The sequence below is a fragment of the Lycorma delicatula genome, chromosome 4 (genome assembly GCF_047948215.1).
Source record: "Lycorma delicatula isolate Av1 chromosome 4, ASM4794821v1, whole genome shotgun sequence".
NCBI lineage: Eukaryota > Metazoa > Arthropoda > Insecta > Hemiptera > Fulgoridae > Lycorma > Lycorma delicatula.
This window is the reverse complement of record NC_134458.1, coordinates 86,630,099-86,652,584: the sequence shown is the minus strand read 5'-3', so window position 1 is coordinate 86,652,584 and position 22,486 is coordinate 86,630,099. Positions and strand designations below refer to the sequence as shown.

Sequence of the window (22,486 nt, the reverse complement as noted above, 5' to 3'; positions counted from 1 at the left end):
TTAAAAAGGGAATTGTAAACAAACTAAAATTATATTTTTTCTTAGTCGGTGCATTTAGCTACATTTAATTAATTCATAATGATCGATATATGTCTTCAGCTGACATTGAATAACAAAAGGTAGATTAAAAAAATATATATTTTAGTTATAATCACAAAAGAATTAAGTTTTTATTAAAAATTTTTACTATTTTTTTATTTTATGATTGTATTACTGAATAATACAAAATATTTTCATCGTTCACAGATAAAAGTGAATAAAATTAAATTCACCATTTAACTTTATTCTCTGTGAGTTGTTAAAAAAAAAAGAAAAAAATGAATTATTAGCATATTAAAATGTTCAGCGTAATAAATTTTAAATATTTAAATTTAATTTGTATTTTGGAATCTTTGCTGATAGTTTTAATTAAAAAATAAGTGTGCCCATATAAATTACAATTACAATTTTTATTAATTGATTAAATTAAAATTTACCTACCCGTACTTTGTTGTTCAACAATAATCTCCTATCTTTATCTCAATGGAAGTGAGATTTATCCTAATCTTTATATTGTTCTGGAAGATAAGTCGGTTCGTTAAGGAATATAATTTCTCTAGAAAATTATAAAATATGCCTAATTTTTTATTATATATGAAATTTACATTAAAAATGTGTCAATACTTTTGGTATATATTGTTGTACGTTTTTATTTAAATCATAATTTCAGTTCGTGATTGTGATAATTTCTATTGTATTGTTATTGAATAGGTTTTGTATGTTGTATTATTATTATTTCTTTTTCCAGGGAGACTGATTAACAAAATTTTTTTTTATTAATTTTATAGTTGTAATTCAATTGATTTAATTAAGTATATTTATATATGTTAAATACTGTTATCTATTAATTCGAACCATAACATTTATCAAATTCTTGGTTTGCTTTCAATTACAAATGTTTATATCAAATCACGTTTTTGCTTGAAATTAAAGAATTAGTTTGTATTCAGTTATGACTATGAACTTCAGTTAATAAAAATAATTGTTATAAATCAGTTACCTTAAAAAAATGTATTAGCTAAAAAAAATACAAAACACTATTGTACGCCATGAATAAATATTGTACCGATGATGATCATTTGGTAATTACAACATTTACGTCTCATTTTGTTTTATTATTTATTTTTTTAATGAACCTTTTTTTTTAGTCTTATAATAATGGAAAATATAGGTCACATGGAGTGTACTTTATTTCTGGAACTAAGTAGTGACTGTCATGCTCCAAGTTACACTATAGTGTATTGTAGTTATATTAATATACTAGTTATATTAATATAACTTAATCCAGTTATATTATAGCTATTGCTCTAATGCAATTTAGTAGCGGCTAGGCACTTGTTATTGACCAAATGGAATGATATGATGTCCTGTTTAACTTCATTTGCGATGTGGTTATAGGGAAATGAATTTTATGATTTCTATGAAATTTTCCATTAAGCCTTGTGATTAGATGGAATAATGTATTTATAATGATTTACATAAATTCAGTTTCAAATGGTGCGGTTGGTGCTATCTTTCGAACAGTGAATGATGTAATTGGAAGTTTCCAACCCAGCGCCAACCCACCACTGCTCACATACTGAACATCCCTTCACGGTTGAATTTCAACTTAAATCTAATATCATTTTCCTACTATTTTTAATTCTATGTTGGCTTTTGATACTAATATAATAAAAATTGAAATTAAAACTTTGAAATTTAATAAAATTAAGTGCTTGATAAGTGTCAAATTAGTAATTTCCAGTGTCTAAAAGAATTAATTACAACATATGTACAGTAGGGTTGTAAATCCGACCAGATTATCCTATTAGCTAGTGCCAAATTCAATGGCTAAACCTTTCACAGTTGATTATGATCGAAAACTTTGTTTTGTACTTTATTTTTCATTTTCACCTTATTGAAGAGTTGACTTCATTAAATTTGCTAAAAAACACATGAGATTACTGTTTACAGAACTAGTATTGGTTGTATTATGGTTATCTATCGAAATATGCTTGCATTTAAAATGAGGCAGGATGTTTTGAGAATATATGATGTTCATGATTTGGATAATCATAGTTTTTTTTCTCATTGTCATCAGATGATATGGTGTCCCAAAATAAAACTGAACTCTTATCATTACAACAAAAGCATTTGCTCACTTTTACACTAGACTATCATATTTTCAAATAGAATTGCAATAAACAAACTCTGCTAGTAAACCTAGATGAATAAATTGAAAATTATGTCGCTATATTATGGTACATTTCTAAGTCATTGTTGTAGGCCATTATGTGATAAATACATTACCTGATTAATGTTAATTGTTTATGTGATCTGTAATAGCTTGTAAAGTAGAACATGTTCAAATTACTACTGATTCACTAGTGAGGGTGGTAGTGTCAGGTTACTTTTAGTCATTACTTAAATAGCACTAGTAAATTATCTTTGTTTTCTTGCTATTTTCAACATGGTAATTACTGCTATGATAGCATACGGCAGGAATGATTTTGATGTTATGCCATCACTGCAAAAGCTATTTATATAAAGTAATATTTTCTAGGCCTATGGTGATAAGAATGTGGGTACAAGAAATATACTCTTTTAGCTATCAGACATTCCAGTTTAGTTTGAGCAGAGTAATGTGTCTTAATATACTACCTAGAAGTGTGAATAAAGTATCAAGCAGTCTTTGAAAGACCAACCACCGGGTTGGTCTAGTGGTGAATGCGTTTCGCAAATCAGCTGATTTTGAAGTTGAGAGTTCCAACGTTCAAATCCTAGTAAAGGCAGTTACTTTTATATGAATTTGAATACTAGATCATGGATATCTGTGTTCTTTGGTGGTTGGGTTTCAATCAACCACCCATCTCAGAAATGGTTGAACTGAGACTACAAGACTACACTTCACTTACTCTGAAGTAATACCTGATGGTGTTTCCTGGAGGCTAAACAGGAAAAAAGTCTTCAAAAGACCAGAAAAAATGTACAGTGAATAACATCACTGCTTTTCTGATTCCTCATTTCTTGAAATACTTGTTCTTTTTAACTGCAGGTTATTTTGGATCATGCTATACCACCTCCTACTTAATCTATTATCTTTCTATCATAATTTGGTTTTAACACCAAACAACAGGCCTCTTATATTCTCTTTTTTTTAATCTTCTAATAAGTTGGTTTTTCGTTAGTTATTTTTATCTCCTTGTTTATATTTTACCATGTTTGCCATACTTGCATTTGAAGCTTCTTTCCTATCCTAATATCCATATGTTTGGATTCTAATTTTTATATTCTATAAAAAGCTCTTCATCAGCTTTTTGTTGGTCTTTTTCAAAGTTCACTTAACATCAGTTTTTCTATTATTATTATTTCTTATTTTTAATATATAGTTAATGAATTTCATTCTAACAACAAAATGTAATTGTTAATAAAAATAAATTTTCTTTACTTGCTGCTTATTATTTTTCTCTGTTGAATGTTTTAACAGAGATTTCTGATTTGTTAGAACACATCAAAAAATAAATTTTGATTTAAAAATAAAAATAGTGATATGTTACCATAATTTATTTAAATTGTATCTTATTTTTAAATTTTGGATATAACTATTTTATAGTGTATTTTTATAAATTCTTATAATTTTATAAAGGTAAGTAGAATTGTTACATTAAATGTCATTTTAGTTATTACTATTAAATTTATTTTCCATAATGCCCCATATCTCTTCACTGTAATACACAGCACCCTTATGTTCTCTATTGTCTCTACATTATTCCTTTATTATGAGGTATGTTCAGAAAGTAAGGTTACAACATTTTACAAAAATCGAAAAATGCATATTTATTAATAAAACTTAGAGGTTAGCAAAAGATAGAATAAGGTGGAGAGCAGCAGCCATGACAGGACCTGCCGTAATGGCAGAACACTATGATTGAATGAATTGAATATTAATGAAACATGCATGACATATTACACAAGCATACCACTATTTTTCTATGTATCTGCCATTTCAAGAATTTGATCAGTCAATGTATCAACTTTTGTATTCCTGTGTATAGAGCTGCATGTCCCTGCCGCCATCTTTAACCATTCACACATGGCATTCTTCACCCCTTCATCAGTTAAAAAGCGTTTTCTGCCCATATGGTTTTTCAAAAGGATGAAAAGAACTAAGGTCATGTAGTGCCTGGTCGGGACTAGAGCAGGGTGGTTCAGAATATTACAACCAAAACTATTTGAGGAGATCGACCCTTCATCAGTTAAAAAGCGTTTTCTGCCCATATGGTTTTTCAAAAGGATGAAAAGAACTAAGGTCATGTAGTGCCTGGTCGGGACTAGAGGAGGGTGGTTCAGAATATTACAACCAAAACTATTTGAGGAGATCGACCGCTTTGCGTGGGGCCTTGCATTGTTGTGCAACAGACATACTCTGTTTGCCAGCTACCCTCTTTTGTTTTGAATGGCCTGACAAAACTTTCAGAGGGTATCTGTCAACATTTATGGATTGACGTGGAGTCAAAAAATCGATTAGAAAAATTCCTTTTCAATCCCAGAAAAATGTTGCCATAATTTCTTTTGCAGACTGGGAACCAGTATGCCACCTCTGCATAGATTGCCTTTTCTGGTGTAGTGAGCCACCCAGGTTTCATTGTCAGTCACAATATAGTCAAGGAATTCTTCACCGTTGAGCTCATAACAATCGAGAAACTCCCTAGCTCAATGAACTTTACCTGTTTTGTGTTCTGTTAACATTTTCGGTATCTACCATGTGCACAGTTATCAAAAATTTGGTTGGTTACACTTTCATACAGCATAATTCAACTGACTTTTGGACACATTTCATGAAGTTTGTCCACAGCCAAACGGCAATCTTTGCAAATCAGCTGTTTGAGATTCTCAGCGAACACTTCTGTCACAATCAATAGTCTCTGTTCATCATGAATGTTTGTTCTACAATCCTTAAATTCCCTATACCACTTGTTACTTTATCACATCACATTACACAGTTGTAAACAGAAACAATTTCTTGTTGGATATTGATGGACTTTTTATTTTTAGTGATAGCAAGAAATCGGATGAGGACTCGCACTTCAAACTTGTTGGGATTGGGAAAGACATGGTTCTGATGTAACCAGTTAAGCTGCTGAATCCCATCTAGGCTTGTTTTCATTACTTTGATGTTCCTTTCACGCAGGAGTGACAATTTTGAAATGAAAATTTCCCTTGGGGCTACAGACAAGTTGTAACCTTACTTTCCAAACATACCTCCTACATATAAAAAACATGGAGTGCTAATTATTTAAAATTAGGATCTAACTTCCCATTTTGATGAAATTTTGAATACACTCATTTTAGGACCTAAGTTATTCGTTACAATTGAAGTTTTTCATTGAAAACTTCTTTCACCAGAGTTACGTCACTGGTAATTTACACAGTACTTCACCAAAAATTTCCTAAGTCAATGCTGCATAAAATTTAAATACATTATTTTTGGACTAAATAATTTATTTAAGATTGTTAATTAAGTTAAGAATGAGATTAGATTCACTTAAGACTAGGTTAAGTGCAATATACATTATTTGCAGAGTAAATAACTTGATTTAAGAGAAATCTAGGTACTTGCGTATTAACACCACCGCATCTACAGCCGATATAGAGTTTAACATAGATTCAACACCGTAACTTAACACTATAATTTTTTGAGTATTTATTAAATAAATTCAGTAATTATTGCAATTATTTATTATTTAAATAATGAAAACACTCCTGTTAATTGACACTCTGATTGACTACTTTGTTTTTAAATAAAGCTGTAGCTGTGGTGGCGTGGTGGTTATTAGTCAAGGTTAGCGAGCGTAGGTTAAGTTTGGTTAAATTATATTTATATAAATAAATACCATTTATTAAAATTAATAAAGAGTGTTTTGAATCTATGTTATACTCTATATCGGCCCACTTTCCACCGAAATCCGATTGACTACTTTGTTTTTAAATAATGCTGTGGCTATAATACGTAAGTACCGAAATCTAATTGAGTCTGGTTAGGTTAACTAACTAATGATTCTGTGAATTGAACTTCGAACGATATCAACATAACCTATTTTTTTTACATCAGAGGATTAGATTAAATGACAATTTTGTAGCGTGAGAAAATGCCATGCCTGATAGGTCATTTATCATAACATCAGTGACTAACATAGTTGGATGGTCACAATTATGTTAAACTTGTTAACTGATGCCTGCTGTGACCATAAAATGGAATATAGGCTGTATGATAATGCTGCTTCCTCTGATGCAACTATACATTTTGTTTTCTTTTATTAATTTTCTTTCATCTCTTTACTACCTTCATTAAAGTTTACTTTTTATTAACCTTGTTTCTCTGATAGAAAATAGTTCTCCATCAAGAAGGATTTACTTTTAACAATGTAACTGCAACCATGAGAAATTAAAAAAAAAGTAGTTTATATTTATTTAAAAAATGTTTATTAACCAACTTCAAAACTAACCTCAGTTGTATTTACTTTAGTGATTAGTCTTAGAATATTATTTCTATAGTACAAAAGACAGGGACTCTCATTACTTGTAAGTTCCTCTGGTTGATGTGGCAGATTAAAAATATTCTATAGATAAATTATATGTGGCTGTCTTTACTGTTGTCAGTGTAGTCATAAAATACTAATTTGATGATAAAGATTAACATAGCTTAAAAGGTGCGTTGCGAGAAGTAGATTATGAAGTAAGTTAGCCTTAAAAGAAAATTAGACCCTGTTGAAAATAACAAATTATCATGGCTTGCTAATTGGGAGCTTTATATTTAGAGAGAGATTTTCAGTCAGAAATCTTATACCAAATGGATGTTACTCACTTGAAATGTTTTATAGCAATAAAGTTACTGACAATGTTTGTTAGGATAAAAAAAACACTGGAAATATCTTTGATAAAGTGGAAAACTGCATCTCATTACAACCTGGTGGTTTCTCAACATCTCGGGGGAGTGCCATCCTGAAAATTGAAGGATGTGAAGTAAGGATTAAATGCTAGTGGCCTAAATCATGTTTAAGAAATTGGTTGCTGAAGTTTAACTAAGCTGGTGTAGATTCTGCATGCTGTTGGCATTTTTTAGAGGCTAGTGGTTATAACAGAAGATGTCAATTGAATATAAATAAAAAAAGAAAAAACATGCTTTGATAATATTCAATTTTTTTAAGATTCTTTAAATGCTGAGGAAGATTAATTTCTTGAGCTTTCTTGCTCGTGTTGTACCATTTATTGCATGACATACCATTAGCAGACTGGTTCTACTGTTTACCATATTCTCAGTAAATGACTACTGTTGAATGTAACATATTGGAAAAATTTTTTGCACAATTTTCTTTAAACAGAAAGTTTAAGTAAACTTAGTAACTCTTAGTAAACTAAGAGTCTACTGTCAGTCTTAGTTTGCAACTAACTCTGTATACAGTTAATCCCAAGTTTCACTATGCAGAGAATATCAGTCTGTAAATTTTAATACTGTGCAAATTTGATTTAAAAAGGTTTATTGGTTTTTATTACTGACTTTTATATGTGAATAAGCTGGTCCATTTTGAGCTGAGAATATTTATGATGTTGCTTATGAACAGTAAATTTGTTCTAGCAAAATTTATGTACAGTTTCCCATACATATACTTTAATTTATTGTATACTGTGTAATAAATATTAAGATCTTATCTCTTAAATTTATGTTAACTTTTTTTGGCACTTGTCCTTAAACCTGATGTTTGTAGAACAGGATTTACCTTACTGTTTAATTTTTCTATTTTCTTTTATAAAACACAATCATAGTCTACTTTTTGTTTTGAACTTTAATAGTAAAGTTGTGATTTTTTTTATATATGTTATTTCATAATTAGATGATTACAATTCTTTAGTGTTATGAAAAAAACACTTTTTACCATATACAATACAAAGTCAAATTTGAATTAAAATTGTAAACAGTCACTATCAGTAGTTATAATTAGTGAAAATTTCAATAAAATACAACAAGAAATACTAATAAGTTAATAAAATAATTACCTGTACAAAACTTTAATTACTGTACAACTTTTTTGTGTTTTATTATTTTTTGTTTTATGTGAAAAGCACAACTTTCTTAGATGTAATGAAATTTATCAAGAAAAAAGTTAAAAAATTATCAGGTTTGGTATGTTTTAAAGTGAATGTTATAAACACTGAGTTCAACCTTAGATTCCTTGTGAAATGGAAATTTTTTCTTCATTTAAATCACCTGTTTGATTTGTTGTGTTGTTTTCAGCATTTTTTATGGCTTTTTTTATTGATTACATTAAAATATATCAAGATTTCCTTTTTAAATTCATCATTTATTAAGTACATTATAATGTAACTGATTTAATTGTTTATATTTCTGGTTACTGGAACTGCATTAACAATAATTTGTATTAACTAAGATTTATTTACAGCAGAGCTTGCTCTTTTATGTTCAAAAGGCCACATTAATTTGTACTGTTTTTGTGCAGTTAGGTTATTTAGGTTTTTTGCAACAACATATTTTTATTAAGTTGGATTACCTTTCATATATCTGTCTTGTTTTGCATTTTTAGACGGCTAGAGAATTGTGTATTTCTTATACTCATCACAAATTATGCCTAATAATATAAATAAAATACAATTTGCACAGTAGAAATATAGAAAATCAGTCAGTTGATTAACTAAACCATTTTCAAAGAAGATAACAAGCATACTTCAGGAAAACTTATTTTGACAGAAATGCTTATCTATCCAACATGCTATTATAACACACAGCTCCAATGTGCAGTTTTTGTCTCATGTTGAAAAGACTTGCAAAAACTCTCATGACTTTGGAGAATGAAAGTGGATGATGAACTTAATGTAACAACATATTGGTTAAGATTCAAAACCAAATCAAAAACATACCTAATGACAAAAATCAACACTAACATGTGTCAACTAATAATCAATCACAAGATTGCAAAAATTTTCTGATTATAAGGCTACTCTGCTACCTGCTGCTTTCAAAAATGTTGTACAGAATACAAAGAAATTATACCATGTACTAATAAACACGACTCAGAGGGAGGATTATAAAAATTAAGCAATACTGACTGTAACTAATGATATGTTTGATAGACTGGATGCAAAATTAACAACAGATACACAAAAATATCAAGCATTGTACACCAAAAATCAATATCAGTTTGATCTTTGTAAATCGTGTAATAGAATCAGGACACACATGCACCATTAGACCAAGATGGAAGTATTATCCGTAACAGAAAAAGTTCAAGAACGTTCTTGAATATTACAAAATTTGTATTTGTTTCTGAGTTGTCAAAAAAATATGTGAACAAACACAACATAAATTGAATTTACTCCTAGACCATGCAACAAATGAGTTCCCTAACCACTTCACAACAGATGTTTCCTATCAAAAATAACACTAGTCTAATAAGTGATCTAATAAATATCACTAGTAAATAAAAGTTAAATTTAAATTTATTTTTAAAAATCACTTATTGCATGTTGTAGAAAACATTAAAACTGAAAATACACAGATAGCTTTACCTTATTATTTATCCGAAATCACAAATACTTTTCTACATTTTTCAAAAATGAAACTGAGTGTACCATTAGTGAGATAAAACTTAGTGACATCAATATCAACATAAAACTCAAACAGAATTTAGCTTGAATTAATAATGCAATTAAACTGTATCCTTACAACCTGTTATTTCTGGACAGCTGGAACATCTTGTAGTGTAGTATACTGGACTAAAGGATAAAATGGCAATATTTTTTCCTACAGTAAGGATTAAATGACAATGGTTTAAGCCACTTTTAAACACTTAAATTGATACTGTAGATTACCAGGAATAAACGTCTTAACTCCCAGAGACAAATGACTGTTTTCTTTGTAATTTTAGTTTCATCTTCAGCACTGAAGATTAAACCATCTTTTAAACCAGAATCTGTTCTGGAAAGCATTATAAGCTTTCCAGAAAAGATTTATAGATAGAAAAGATTTATTTATAGTTACAATCTGAGTAAAGAAAACCATAGTTCGTTTGTGAATCATGTAACCAACATCTTTTTATTTAGTTATTATTTAACTAAAATTACTTTTTAAAGTAATAAAACTTGATAAATCAATAATGATTAATAAAGTATTTATCAATTATCATTTCGAACATATGTTTAGGTATAACAAATACTGTCAAATAGGTAGAAAATCATTTAGGAAAGCTAAAACTGCAAGCAGAATGATGCTTTTGATGTCTCATTTAAAAACATATGCTGAATGTTGTGTATTTAATACCTTCATGACTTGTAATTTGTAAACAGGTATCTTGGATAACTGAAGTAAACATTATTCTTGTTATAAATTAATCAGGAACTGCTGCTTATACAACATGGACACTGAAATGAAAAGGATATCATGAAATAAGTTCATTATACAGTGTTAAAATGTAAAAATACAGTGTTTATTGCATACTTACAACTTATAAAAATTCAGTAGAAATTTGTTCTCATGTACGACAACATGAAAATAGTTAATTTTATTTTTTAAGTAACATTTGTTCAATTTTGTTTCGTGTAAATTTAAAAGTAAATATTCCCTGTAATTTGCCATGAATTGCTGTTATTTTAATAAAAAATCACTTTGCTTGATTGTGATTTCACAACAAAAAACTCAAAGATCTGTATATTATTTTCATTACTGTTTTCGTTATTGCCTATTAAAATGTGGTTGATAGCAATTACAAGCAAAAATTTTGTTTTTGAGATTTGAAAATAATAGAAGTTTTGGTTCATAAGTAATAAATGTAATTTATGTTTAAAAACTGTTTACCAGCTACTTTAAATCTCTAGAAAATTGAAAATAAAAATTATAAAATACCATTGATAAAAATATTCAAAATAGAAAAAAGTATAATTTTTTGTAAGTAGCTTTATGTAAACCAAGTTCAAGAGCAGGTGTCATTATGAAAGTGTTTAATCACACTTTTTCTGTACGTGTGCATCAGGTGCAAAACTAAAAAAAAAACAAATCTATACTCTGAAAAGAGTATAAAATGTAATGCTATGTTTAGCAGTAAGCATCTGGTAACTCCTTGAGTTGATAGTGTTTATAAAATCATTTTTTCATACCCATCTTGATAAAAATTAGTTATTACATTGTTGAAGGAACCATTCTCTGTAGCTCATTAATTTATCACGCCAACTATCTAAAACAAAAAAAAATAAAAAAATAAATTATGAAAATTTAAGTGAATTTTCATTGGGTAATAAAGGGAAAAAGTTGTTATCTTATCGAATTAAGGAAACTATGAAATGACAAAAGTAGCGAATAAAAATGTTCAAGAGCTGTATACAGAAAATGAAAGTCTCTAACATGATGTGCCATTTTGATTGTTTAACAATTATCCTCAATAGTTATTAAAAAAACAATAAAAATAGTTTAAACAAAACATTAAAATAAAATAATTTAGTAATACAAATATTAGATGAAAATTCTTTTATCATGAATTAAAACAAAAAAAATTGAACCTAAATATATTTTTAAAAAATTGCAGTCTAGCGATCAATGTAGACTGTGTTGTTGGTAATCCTTTTTCTTTCAAACTTTATTGTGTGTTTGTTTTGTTTTCTTTTTTTTAATAGATATGTACTTTGGTTTTCAGTTATCTTATTTTATTTTATAATACCAGAAAAAAATAATTTTTATTATAGTGCTTCATGTATGCTGGTGTTTTTTTTCATCTTTTGTTTTTAATATTTATAGTTACTTTAAGCTCTAATGAAAATGGTTACTTAATAGATAAAATGTGTCTAGTTGTAGGTTTTTTGTTGATGGTTCTTGAGGGCATTTATTTGCATTTTGTTTTGGCAACTGTTTTCTGTAACTGTTTTATTTTTATAAGACGATAAGTTAATAACCCTTCTATATGAGGAACTCCTCAGAACATAAATAGTATGAGAAAAAATAATTTCTCATGTAGCCACTTTTTTATAGTTCAGATGTAAATAAAGCAAGAACTTCATATGTTGGTATACTCATTCTGTTGTCACTTAGGGAAGAAGTTTATTAATAATCCCTGACAATTCTAAAAAATATCAAGGTGCCAATTAAGTCACATATAATTTTTTTTAAACAAATGATAGAAATGCTAATTGATAATACGACCATGCAAAGGCGGCCAAGAATATTTCTGCTGGCTACCACAGCTTCCTGCCAATTTGGTAAAATCGGTTCCTTTCCTTTTGTCACCTTCCTTTTTCTTTTCTTTTTTCCTTTCTCAAGATTTCCTTACACATTTTCCTTGCTTTCACATATATTCCTTTATTTTTCTCACTTCTCCTAATTCATTGTTACTTAATATCACATCAGACAATAAGGTGACCGTACTGTATCAGAATGTGTAAATATAGATCTGGTGTATTGCACTACAGAATTGTTCTCCCACATACAAAGGTGATATACATTTCCAATGCCTATGGTGAATGTTAATTGGGGAGAATGTACATTAAAGAAATGAGTTATGCAACATTTTCTGGAACCATGATCATTGAGACTGGCTGTATCATTGTGTGTTCTATTATTACTGGATGAAGGTGAAAGTTGATTGATTGTTTGAAGAAGTGAGTAAACATTGCTTGTGTTCAGGAAACAAGATGGAAGGGAAAAGTTAAAGAGATTGAGGGCTGAATTTATACAAGTGGAATTAACATATCAAATGATGTTACTATTGCTTTAAGTTCAAAATTCACCTTGCATAAAATTGATTGCATTACAGTGGAACCGAACACAAACAGCAATTGTCTAATGCCGTTTCAATTAAAACTAGATGAACAAGTTTATGTGTTGCTTACATTATTAGATGCTGTGCATGCCAAAACGAATGATATAATGAAGGTAAAAAAATCATTTGGAGAGGTATACTGGTACTCTTGGAAGGGATGGAATCTTGCTGGTTGTAGATCTTATTGGGAACATTGGTGTGATGGATACACTACCAGAGTAATTATGGTTTCAGATCATGAAATGAAGATAGTAGCAAAATCCTTGTACACATACACACATAAAGTAGACTTTCTTATCTCCAACACTTTTTTTTTAACTCATAGCCTGCCGATGGGGAGTCTTATTCTTTAAGATTTTGGGGGTTGGCATCCCCACGGCCCTAGCCTCTGCAGTTTTTTTTCCAACTATACCCAGAGCTGCAGAACACTATAATATACACACACACTAAACCAAGAACACTACACAAATTACAACATATACCCTTACACAATTACACAATAACATCCTACACTGTTTCTTCTTACATTTACACTCGGTTGCGTTGCAACATCTTATGAAACGCAATAGTAACCCAAGGTGGAAACTATCGTGCCGATGGGTGAATGATTTACGTAGTGAGTCTCGAACTATGTCCTCTGGGCGAATCCAGTTGTATTTAGTTCTAGCTCCAGTATGCATGCACTCTGCTGAAGTGGTTCGTTATATCACCGGTACTTGTGGGACCAGAATTTCAAGTCCATACTTAAATTCTATGATGGTTGGTGGTCCATCTGAAAAAGCCACCAACTTTAGTGTTGTAATAAGGCCTTGTTCACCATTATCTGATGAGGGTAATAATCGTGCAGAAGGTAGTGCATTAAATTCTGATGCATCGTATCTTAAATATAAAAACATCCGATTCGATGTTCACAATAATCAGGAAGGTGGCTCCCTCTAAAAGGTCTCGCATTTCTTAATAAACAAAGTTATAACAACTTCAAGTGGTTCCCCAAAGAACATTAGAAAAGTGCGAGATGGATCGATTCTGATTGAAAACTTAATGACGAACAGAGTCGATCTATTTTACGCCTCAATAATATGGGTGGTATAAATATCAGTGCAGAATGCCACAAAACTAAATACGAGCCGGGGAGTAAGTTTTTGCTGTGACCTTTTAAATATGGATATCACTGAAATAGCTGATGAGGTTAGTCTCCAAGATGTTGTAGAAATAAAGCGTATAATGAAACAACAGAGCAGAATGGAAGAATCAACCCCTCTTATACTGACATTCAATCTCCCAGTACCACCAAAGAAGATTAAAGTGGAGAAGATTAATGGTTCGGTTACAACCATTCAACCCAACCCATGGCAGTGTTTCAGATGCCAAGGATATCGTCACACTACAAAATTTTGCTCGAAGAACTGTGTTCGATGTGCTAAGGAAGGCCACAATGACACTAACTGCCAAGAAGATGAAAAATGTGCGAATTGCAGTGGTTCACATATAGCCAGCTCCCGAGATTGCCCAACTTTTATTAAAGAAGAAAAGGCAATTCTCAGATTTTCTACCGAGCAGAAGCTATCTTTTCTGGCTGTACGCAGAGAATATAAAAAGATAATTAACTCGTGGAACCTGGTTGAACCAGATATATCTTTTGCCACCGCTACATCAAAACAAGCTCCTACAAAAGTAGGTAATCAGCAGTGCGGATCCTGCAGTAAACTAAACAAACTTGTTCAGATATTATCTGATCAAGATAATTCACTTACAGCCACTATTTCAGAGTTGACTAAGACGAACAAAATGGAATGGGGCACCACGACTAAGGGAAGATCGCTGTACAAGTTTATACGAGATTTGGGGGGGATGATATGCCTCAAGAGTTCGTTTAGAGAGTTCAAGAAGATACCCATCCCGCCCCCCCTGTTCCTAGCCCTGATGGGCTTTAACGGGAGTCATCTTTTGCTCTCTAACTTTTTACATCTCATAGTAATAAGCCAGGCCTCGTTGGGATGCCATTGATGTAAATGCCTCGGTAGACATTTGCATCAATGATTTATAAACTCAGCTTTTGCCTTTGCTGCAGGCCTCATCTGGACATCTTGAATATCGTACATCGTTGCCCTCTGAACTAGCTAACTGAGAGCGCGGAAGCACGAACCTGCACCTAGTTCTACATTTAATAGAGCTAAATTGTGTGTAAATGTTTCATAAATTCGAGGCAATTGAATAATAGCATACCACCAAAAATGTTATTCGTAACATCTAAATTTATTCCTTGTTCCCTTAGTGAACTGAACTTCAGTCGCAACCCTGACTTGGTTTCATTATGCACTCCAGTCTGGTATTATGCACTCCAGACCTCCTATTCCCACTCAGCTCTATTGCAGAGTCCCGCGTGACATTTACTTTCACTTATTACCATCACCAAGATGCCGCTACACTTCACGGCTGCATGGTCACCCATACCTTTGGCAGTGCAGTCGTCATTCCGTCGACAGCTAACATTTCAACAATAATCACCATTACTTTTACTGACTGATCGTGGCTCGATGCAAACACGCCTCTGGCCAATCAACTGTCAAGGCGGTCCAGGGGCCACCTGGGGTGCTACTCTACTTATACCCCTTCAGTAGTTCTGCTCAGGGTGAGGAAATGAAGGAAGTCAGCCACAATAGTCCATTCTCTGCAAGTCTTCCAGTTGACTCGCAGATCAAGAAAGGAATTTACTCTCTCGAGCTCTGTAACAACTCTGGTACGTTCTGACCACAACTCTCTTACAGGGACATAAATAAAGGATATGGTTCACAGTGTCACTGATCCTACAGTCTGAACACAAGCCTGAATCAGTCAAATCAAACCTAGCCAAACTATTCCTAAAAGTACCATGTCCTGAAAGGAATTCAGTAGTGTACCGATTGGGGGAGACCCACTTAATTGCTCGTAATTCCCTAACATTTGGAAATATACCATGTGTGGTTGCTTTGTTCTACTGACATCAGTAGTTTACTTAGGGGAAAGACTCCTACCGCACTGCTGGGGGAAGCTAACCTAGAGATATATGGTTGACCATCAGCTAATTAAGGCTCCAAGTGCTTTAATATGGTGGACAGTTACTTGTTAGCATTCAGTGACCTAGGCATGGCAGTGAATTGCTGTCTAAATTTCAATTTATGGATGTCATATATATTTTTAGTAGTTGACGGAGTGCACCTACCCGTTTAGTAAATATATGACAAGCGGTTGGGACACGTAAGGCAATGGTGTGTGGCACTGCGCTTAGTCCACTCATGCTGTTAGGTAAGCTCTAGGAGCTATTTAGGACACTGGTCGCTAAACTGTTTTGAGGCTCAGTAGCCGAATGCACAGACATTCGGTCTTATGCTTTAATGCGACTGAATGGGGTGGTGACGGGAGAAATGCCAAGATGAACAGAAAGTCATTAGTTGCAGTTAGTGAAACCAACAGTGGGTTCCCTCTGAAAGTTCCTAACCCCAAACTTTTATCTGTATAGGCAGAGTAAACAAGTTGGTGGTAAGCTATCTAATAAGCTCTCTGTTAAGGGAGCCCACACAACCACCACCTCTGGGATGTCATCTACAACTTCCCATCCTTCAAAATCTCCTCCTTCATCACTTCATTTACTGGAGGATATGTTTGAGGAACCGCCTGACCCCAGGACATCGGAGTTTTTTAAAATCAAAAATACGAAAAAGAAAAACCGAATCACATACAACTAAATTTTTATGTAGTTTCCAGCAATTCTGTTTCTATAACTGCCTTTATTTATAAATATTATTCAGTGGCATGTTAGAGGTCTTCGGTTCCGCATTGAAGATATTAGAGTATTGACATGCATGCATGAACCACTAATCATGTGCTTTCAAGAAATGCACCTTCTACAACAAGATGCGGTAACATTCACAGGCTACTTCTGTGAGAGATATGACTGTCTAGTAGACAGTAGAGAGAGTGGTGGAGTAGCTATTTTTATGCAGAATGAGGTGTTGGCTACTAGGATACCACTAGCTACCCTTATTCCTGCTGTTTCTGTGAAGGTCTTTATCCTCTGTATTTCTCACTGAACTCTGAGTTCAGTGCTCTAGAAATGTCAAATCCCATCACTGTCGTTAATAGTAGGAGACTTCAATGCTCAACATATTTCCTGGGCTCATCTTTCTGCTCCTCTCGAGGAAATATGATAAACAGAGTGAGACAAGACCTTTGTCTACTGAATGATGGGTCACACACATTCATGTCCTTATCATGTGGTACATTGTCCAACATCAACCTCTCTGTATGCTCACTGAGTTTATTCCCTTGTCTTAATTGGTCAGTTTATGATGACTTTCACGGCAGTGATCACAGGCCAATTATTATTGCTTTTGGTGCTGACTGCGAGGTAAACAAAGGCCACAGAAATTGATTGTTGAAAAGGCTGATTGGAACGGTTACCATAAAGCCTTCCCAACACAGTGTGACAATGATGCAGACGTCCTTCATCAACTTTCATCTTTTATGTCCATGATACTTGAGAATGCTAATAGATGTATCCCACAGACATAGGGAAATCCTAGACGTCCTTCTGTTTCGTAGTGGAATGATGATTGCCAAAATGCTATTAGCAATCAATGACAGGCACTACGCAAATTTAACTGCAGGCCTACAACCGAACATCTAAATTTATACCGTAGGACGAGCTGTATGTCATCAAGTATTTTTGGACGCTAAGAGGAAATCGTGGATCAAATACGTGAACACTATCTGACGCACTACTCTCACATCTACTGTGTGGAAAAAGATCAGTGCAATTTGCGAATCATCAAAATAATCTCTTCTCGTACTCATTCATGAAGGAGAACTTCTGTAGTGGCAAGTAACTTGGTAGATTGTTTCCGTTCGGTGTCCCTCACCTCAACGTGCAGTAACGAATTTCAGAGGTACAAATTAAAAATGGAAGTATTATAGTTAAACATTGGTGATTTGGTCAGCGAGTTAAACGCTCCATTTTCATTCAATGAGTTGTCACATGCGCTTAAAAATTCACATGACACATCCCCTGTACATGACAACATTTGTCTCAATGTGCTCTTTTACCTTCCTGATTCGGCACTACAACACCTATTGCATATTTATAATAGTGTATTCTCCTCCCAGATCTTTCCTTTATTGTGGTCAGAAGCCATTGTCATACCAGTACTTAAACCTGGTAAGCAAGCCCCCCTAAACAAAGCAAGCCCCTCAAGCTACCGTCGTACCTCCTTGACAAGCGTTTTATGCAAAGTAATAGAGAGAATGGTGAACCGCAGACCTGCAGGTATTTGGAGAGATATGGTCTTTTATCTCCAGAACAGTGTAGTCTCCAACAAGGACAATCTTCCATTGACCATTTAGTGTCATTGAAAACAGCTATTCAAAGCGCTTTCCTACTCCACCAGCCCCTCATTGCTATCTTTATCAATATCAGAAAGGCGTATGATATAACCTGGCGACGTGGTATTCTAAACATCCTTAAAGAATGGGGAGTCAAAGGCAATATGCTTGCATTTATTAGGGATTTTTTAAATGACCAAACTTTCCGTGTCCGTGTTAGAGATTCTCCATTGGATAGTGTTATCTTGGAAAATGGAGTACCTCAAGGAAGTTTTTTAAATGCCACCTTGTTTTCTATAGCCATCAAAAGTATTACCAAATGTGTGTAGCCACCTCTTTCATGTTCGTTATTTGTTGATGATTTTGCTATATATATATATATATTACGTCCCATTCTATAGCCACAGCAGACACTACTTCAGAACACTATATCTCACCTTGAAGCTTGGTCCAGAGTTACCAGCTTCACCTGAGAAAACAAAATGTATAGTCTTTTCTTGGCTGCGGGACACTTTCATTCCGCAAGTTTTTCTTAACGCAGAGCTAATTACTATCTCTCCTGACATCAGGTGTTTAGGTTTATTTTTTGATAGCCACCTTACTTAGTTCAAACACATCAAAAAATTAAAAATAAAATGTTCCAAACTTTTAGATATGCTGCGAGTCCTACCAACACCAATTGTGGAGCTGATCAGTCATGTATGATACGTTTTTATTATTCCTTAGTTCGTTTCCATCTAGATTATGGTTGTGCTGCCTACTGTTCAGCACATCATACCATGCTTAAAACGCTGGATGCTGTACATCATGCTTCCCATCGTCTTGCCACAGGTACCTTTAGATTAAGCCCTGTTGTAAGCTTACTTGTTGTCTGTGGTGGTTCATCACTTTAGGATAGATGGGACCAGCTTTTAGCATTTTTTTGGTCCGTCTCAAAGGACAGCCAAATCACCTGGCTTTTGACTCAGACCTTGGGAATCCTAATTTAGGAAGGCATGAGAACCATCCATGTTCTATTGGACCTGTAGGTGTTTGTATTCGTCATCTACTTCACCTTATAAATGTTGACAAACCTTCTATTTTTCCAAGGTATCTGTTCTCATATCCTCCGTGGGGAATCAACCTTATAAATTTTATTTTTGACCTTATGATATACAGTAAAGAATCAACACCACCTGTTGTCTTCCAGCAAATTTTTCACTACATCCTCTCCAAGATAAACCCTGATGCAGTAGTATACACTGATGGATCAAAACACAATGATATCTTTGGTTGTGCATTTGTTGTCAATGATAGAACTTATATGTTTGGTCTACCTGGTATCATGAGTATATTTACTGCTGAAGTATATGCTATAAATAAACCTCTGAGTATCATTAACCCTAAGTACCAAAATATCCTTATTTGCAGTGACTCGTATAGTGCTCTCCAAGCCTTAGAAAACTTTTATTCCAGACATCCTATCATCATTGAAATCTTCGATTTGAATCACGGCAACACACAAGTGAGTTTCTGCTGGATCCCTAGCCATGATTTGGGTAATGAACATGCAGATTCCGCTGCTAAAGATGCATGTAGTCAACTCCTTTTCACTACCCATGTTACTACATCCGACCTTATTTAACTGTGTAAAACTCACACTTTGCGCAAAGTGGTAAGATGACTGAATTGCTACAGTAGACAATAAAGTTCGCTATATCAAATACACTGTGTGGCCATAAGATTCCTTCCACAGGAAAATTTGCCGAGAGGAAGTGGTCGTCTGCCAATTGTGGATAGGACATATGAATGCCATTCACGGGTACCTGATGTCAGCAGAAAATGCACAACTATGCGTAAGATGCGATTGCCATTTACTTGTGCGCCCCATCCTGTTGGATTGCGTATGTTAAGTGGCCTCATGTCCCAAATTTAAGTTATCCAGAAACATTCGCCATTTCCTAGACAATGACAAGCAAATGATAGACCAGGTACTTTTATTTCTATGGAGTATAAATATATTTAATAAAATGTAATATTTACCTAGTTGCAGAATTTGTATTTTTTTATTCTTGAGTGGAAGCTTTTTTTAGAACGTTAATCTTTGTTGTCTGTCAAGGGGCCCTTTACATCCCTTAAGGATTTTGTTAAATTTTTTGAATTTTAGTTTTAAATAAATTTATTTTACTGTTAAGATTCTGACTATGATATTAGTTGTAAGATTTATGTGATAATAGTTTTAAGTTTTAGTGAAATCTTATCCGTGGTATTAGCTTTAAGTTTTAATTGTTTTTTTACTTTTTTTTAATATTTTAATTTTAATCTAGTTTTAGCTTTTTATTTTTTCCCTTTTACTGGATATTTGCTGTAAGTTTTTAGAGATATTAGTTTTTAGTTTTTAAATTTTTTGTTTTTTTATAGTTTAATTTTAATCTAATTTTGGTTTGTTTTGTTTTTAAATTTTTACCGGTCACATTATGTTTGATCCAGGCAATGATAATGCCAAAGTGTTTTTTGCCCTCAAAAATAAAAGAAAAAAAACGACAGTCATTTGACAATGAATGAGAGAGTGGTGGACAAATGTGCTGTATTGATTTCTGGTTGTTCTAAATGCATGTTAGGAAACTTATGAGGAACACTAATTATCCCAACATATTACATTGATTCTCATAATTTTTTGTTTACTGTGATACCTTAATCACAATTCAAGACTCTGTTTGGCTTTGCGCCAAATTCAGCAGACAAACCGCTGGCTGACCAGTGATTTTGTGCACTAGAGTTGTTGGCTGCTGTCCCGAGCAGATTTCTAACTGTTTTCGATTTGTGTTAAGCTGGTAGCCCTTGTTTCATTGCTAAGTTTGAGTAACTGAATGATGGAGTTTAGGTAGGTTTTAAGCTTATTTGTAGTTACAATTTTAACCTCTCCTCCTGAATGGAGAATGCTGGCTGAAAGCAACTGGAAAGATTACAACTGTTATGAAAAAAACCCTAAGATCCAAAAAGTCTATTTTCAGAGTAATTGAGAAGGATAGCTGGTAATAAAATGAGGCAATTCAGGGAATAATAGCAGGAAAAACCAATTAGTAAGATATGGCAGATAATTATATTCTCATTAACAACATTATTTAGAATTAAAAAACTCTACAAAATAGGGTAATAGGGGTGTTCCCATTACCACTGCTTATTAAAAGAACTATACACTCAACACACATGAGGCAAGAAACACATATTTTAGTTGGCCCATGCCTGTCACAAAAATTTGCTTGATCTTGAGAACATTGTGCAGAGTAAGGATAAGAAAACATTATTTCCGCATAAACCTTCAAATATATTGGAACACTGATGGGACCACTTTAAAGTAGTAAGCAGTGAGCAGTTCCTGGTCATTAATTATAGATCTTTTCCATTAACAGACAGCATCTGTGAAACTAAATAAAAAGTCTAAACATGCATGTTTAATTGCACAATCATCAGCATTAAGTACTTTCTGCATTTTTTACTCCCATTTTACTATAAATTCATTTTTTTTCTTACTCTTAGTCAAGTTTTTTTAATAAAATTGTATATAGTACAATGCAATGTGGTGCATGCCATCAAATGAATTTGTATCGGATTGAATTTATTTGGTGACTATGATACAATAATGCTGGTCTTTTTTAAAAAGTAATAAACAGTATTATAGAATTCATATCTTATCAGTGAATTATTTGTAATCAGAATATTTAATTATAAGGTTCATCAAAAAATATTGCAGCAATTAAAAAAAAATTGTTTCAGAGATTACTAGAAATAATCAAACAAGAATTCTTTTAAAAAATTCACCAACTCAAAAAGTTTTTTTACATTTCTTAGAATGTTTCAATATGAGCTCCACGTCTCTGACATATTCAATAATTTCACTAGATTGCTGAGGTCCCCTATTAGTTAAGAAGAGGGAATGAATTATGTTGCTCTGCAAACTGTTCCCTAATGCTGTCAGAATTGTTCTAGAGTCATGTGATTTATTGAATTGAAGTCTGTCTTCATCAGTTTTCAGTGCTCTTGCTTTTCTTTTTATTTTTGTTATGAACAAGCAGCTTCAGATGAAAGTCTAGATAAAGCATAGATTATGTGCACATTTTGATAAATAAATAAAAAAATTAACTTATAATGCTGATTATGTATTTTTTGTGTCAAAGTGCGTTTGTAGGGTAATTGTCAGTGACATTGTTAACTATACATAATTTTTTTTTTGTAAAAATTATGAAATAAAAACAAAAAAAGTATGTTGCTTTTTCAGTAAAGTTCAGTAAAAAAAAAAAACTTAAATTATT

At 32.6% G+C, this 22,486-nt stretch overlaps 1 protein-coding gene across 4 annotated transcripts in view; it reads right to left on the bottom strand.

Annotated features, from left to right (window-relative positions):
• Nucleotides 1–10,495: 10,495 nt before the first annotated feature.
• LOC142323621 (retinol-binding protein pinta-like) overlaps nucleotides 10,496–22,486 on the bottom strand; it is a 52,998-nt gene continuing 41,007 nt past the window's right edge. For all 4 annotated transcript variants that reach the window (XM_075363493.1, XM_075363495.1, XM_075363496.1 and 1 more), the window contains exon 7: nucleotides 10,496–11,261. In XM_075363493.1, coding sequence (XP_075219608.1) covers nucleotides 11,200–11,261 — 62 coding nt within the window. In that variant the 3' untranslated portion in view covers nucleotides 10,496–11,199. The remainder of the gene's footprint in view (nucleotides 11,262–22,486) is intronic.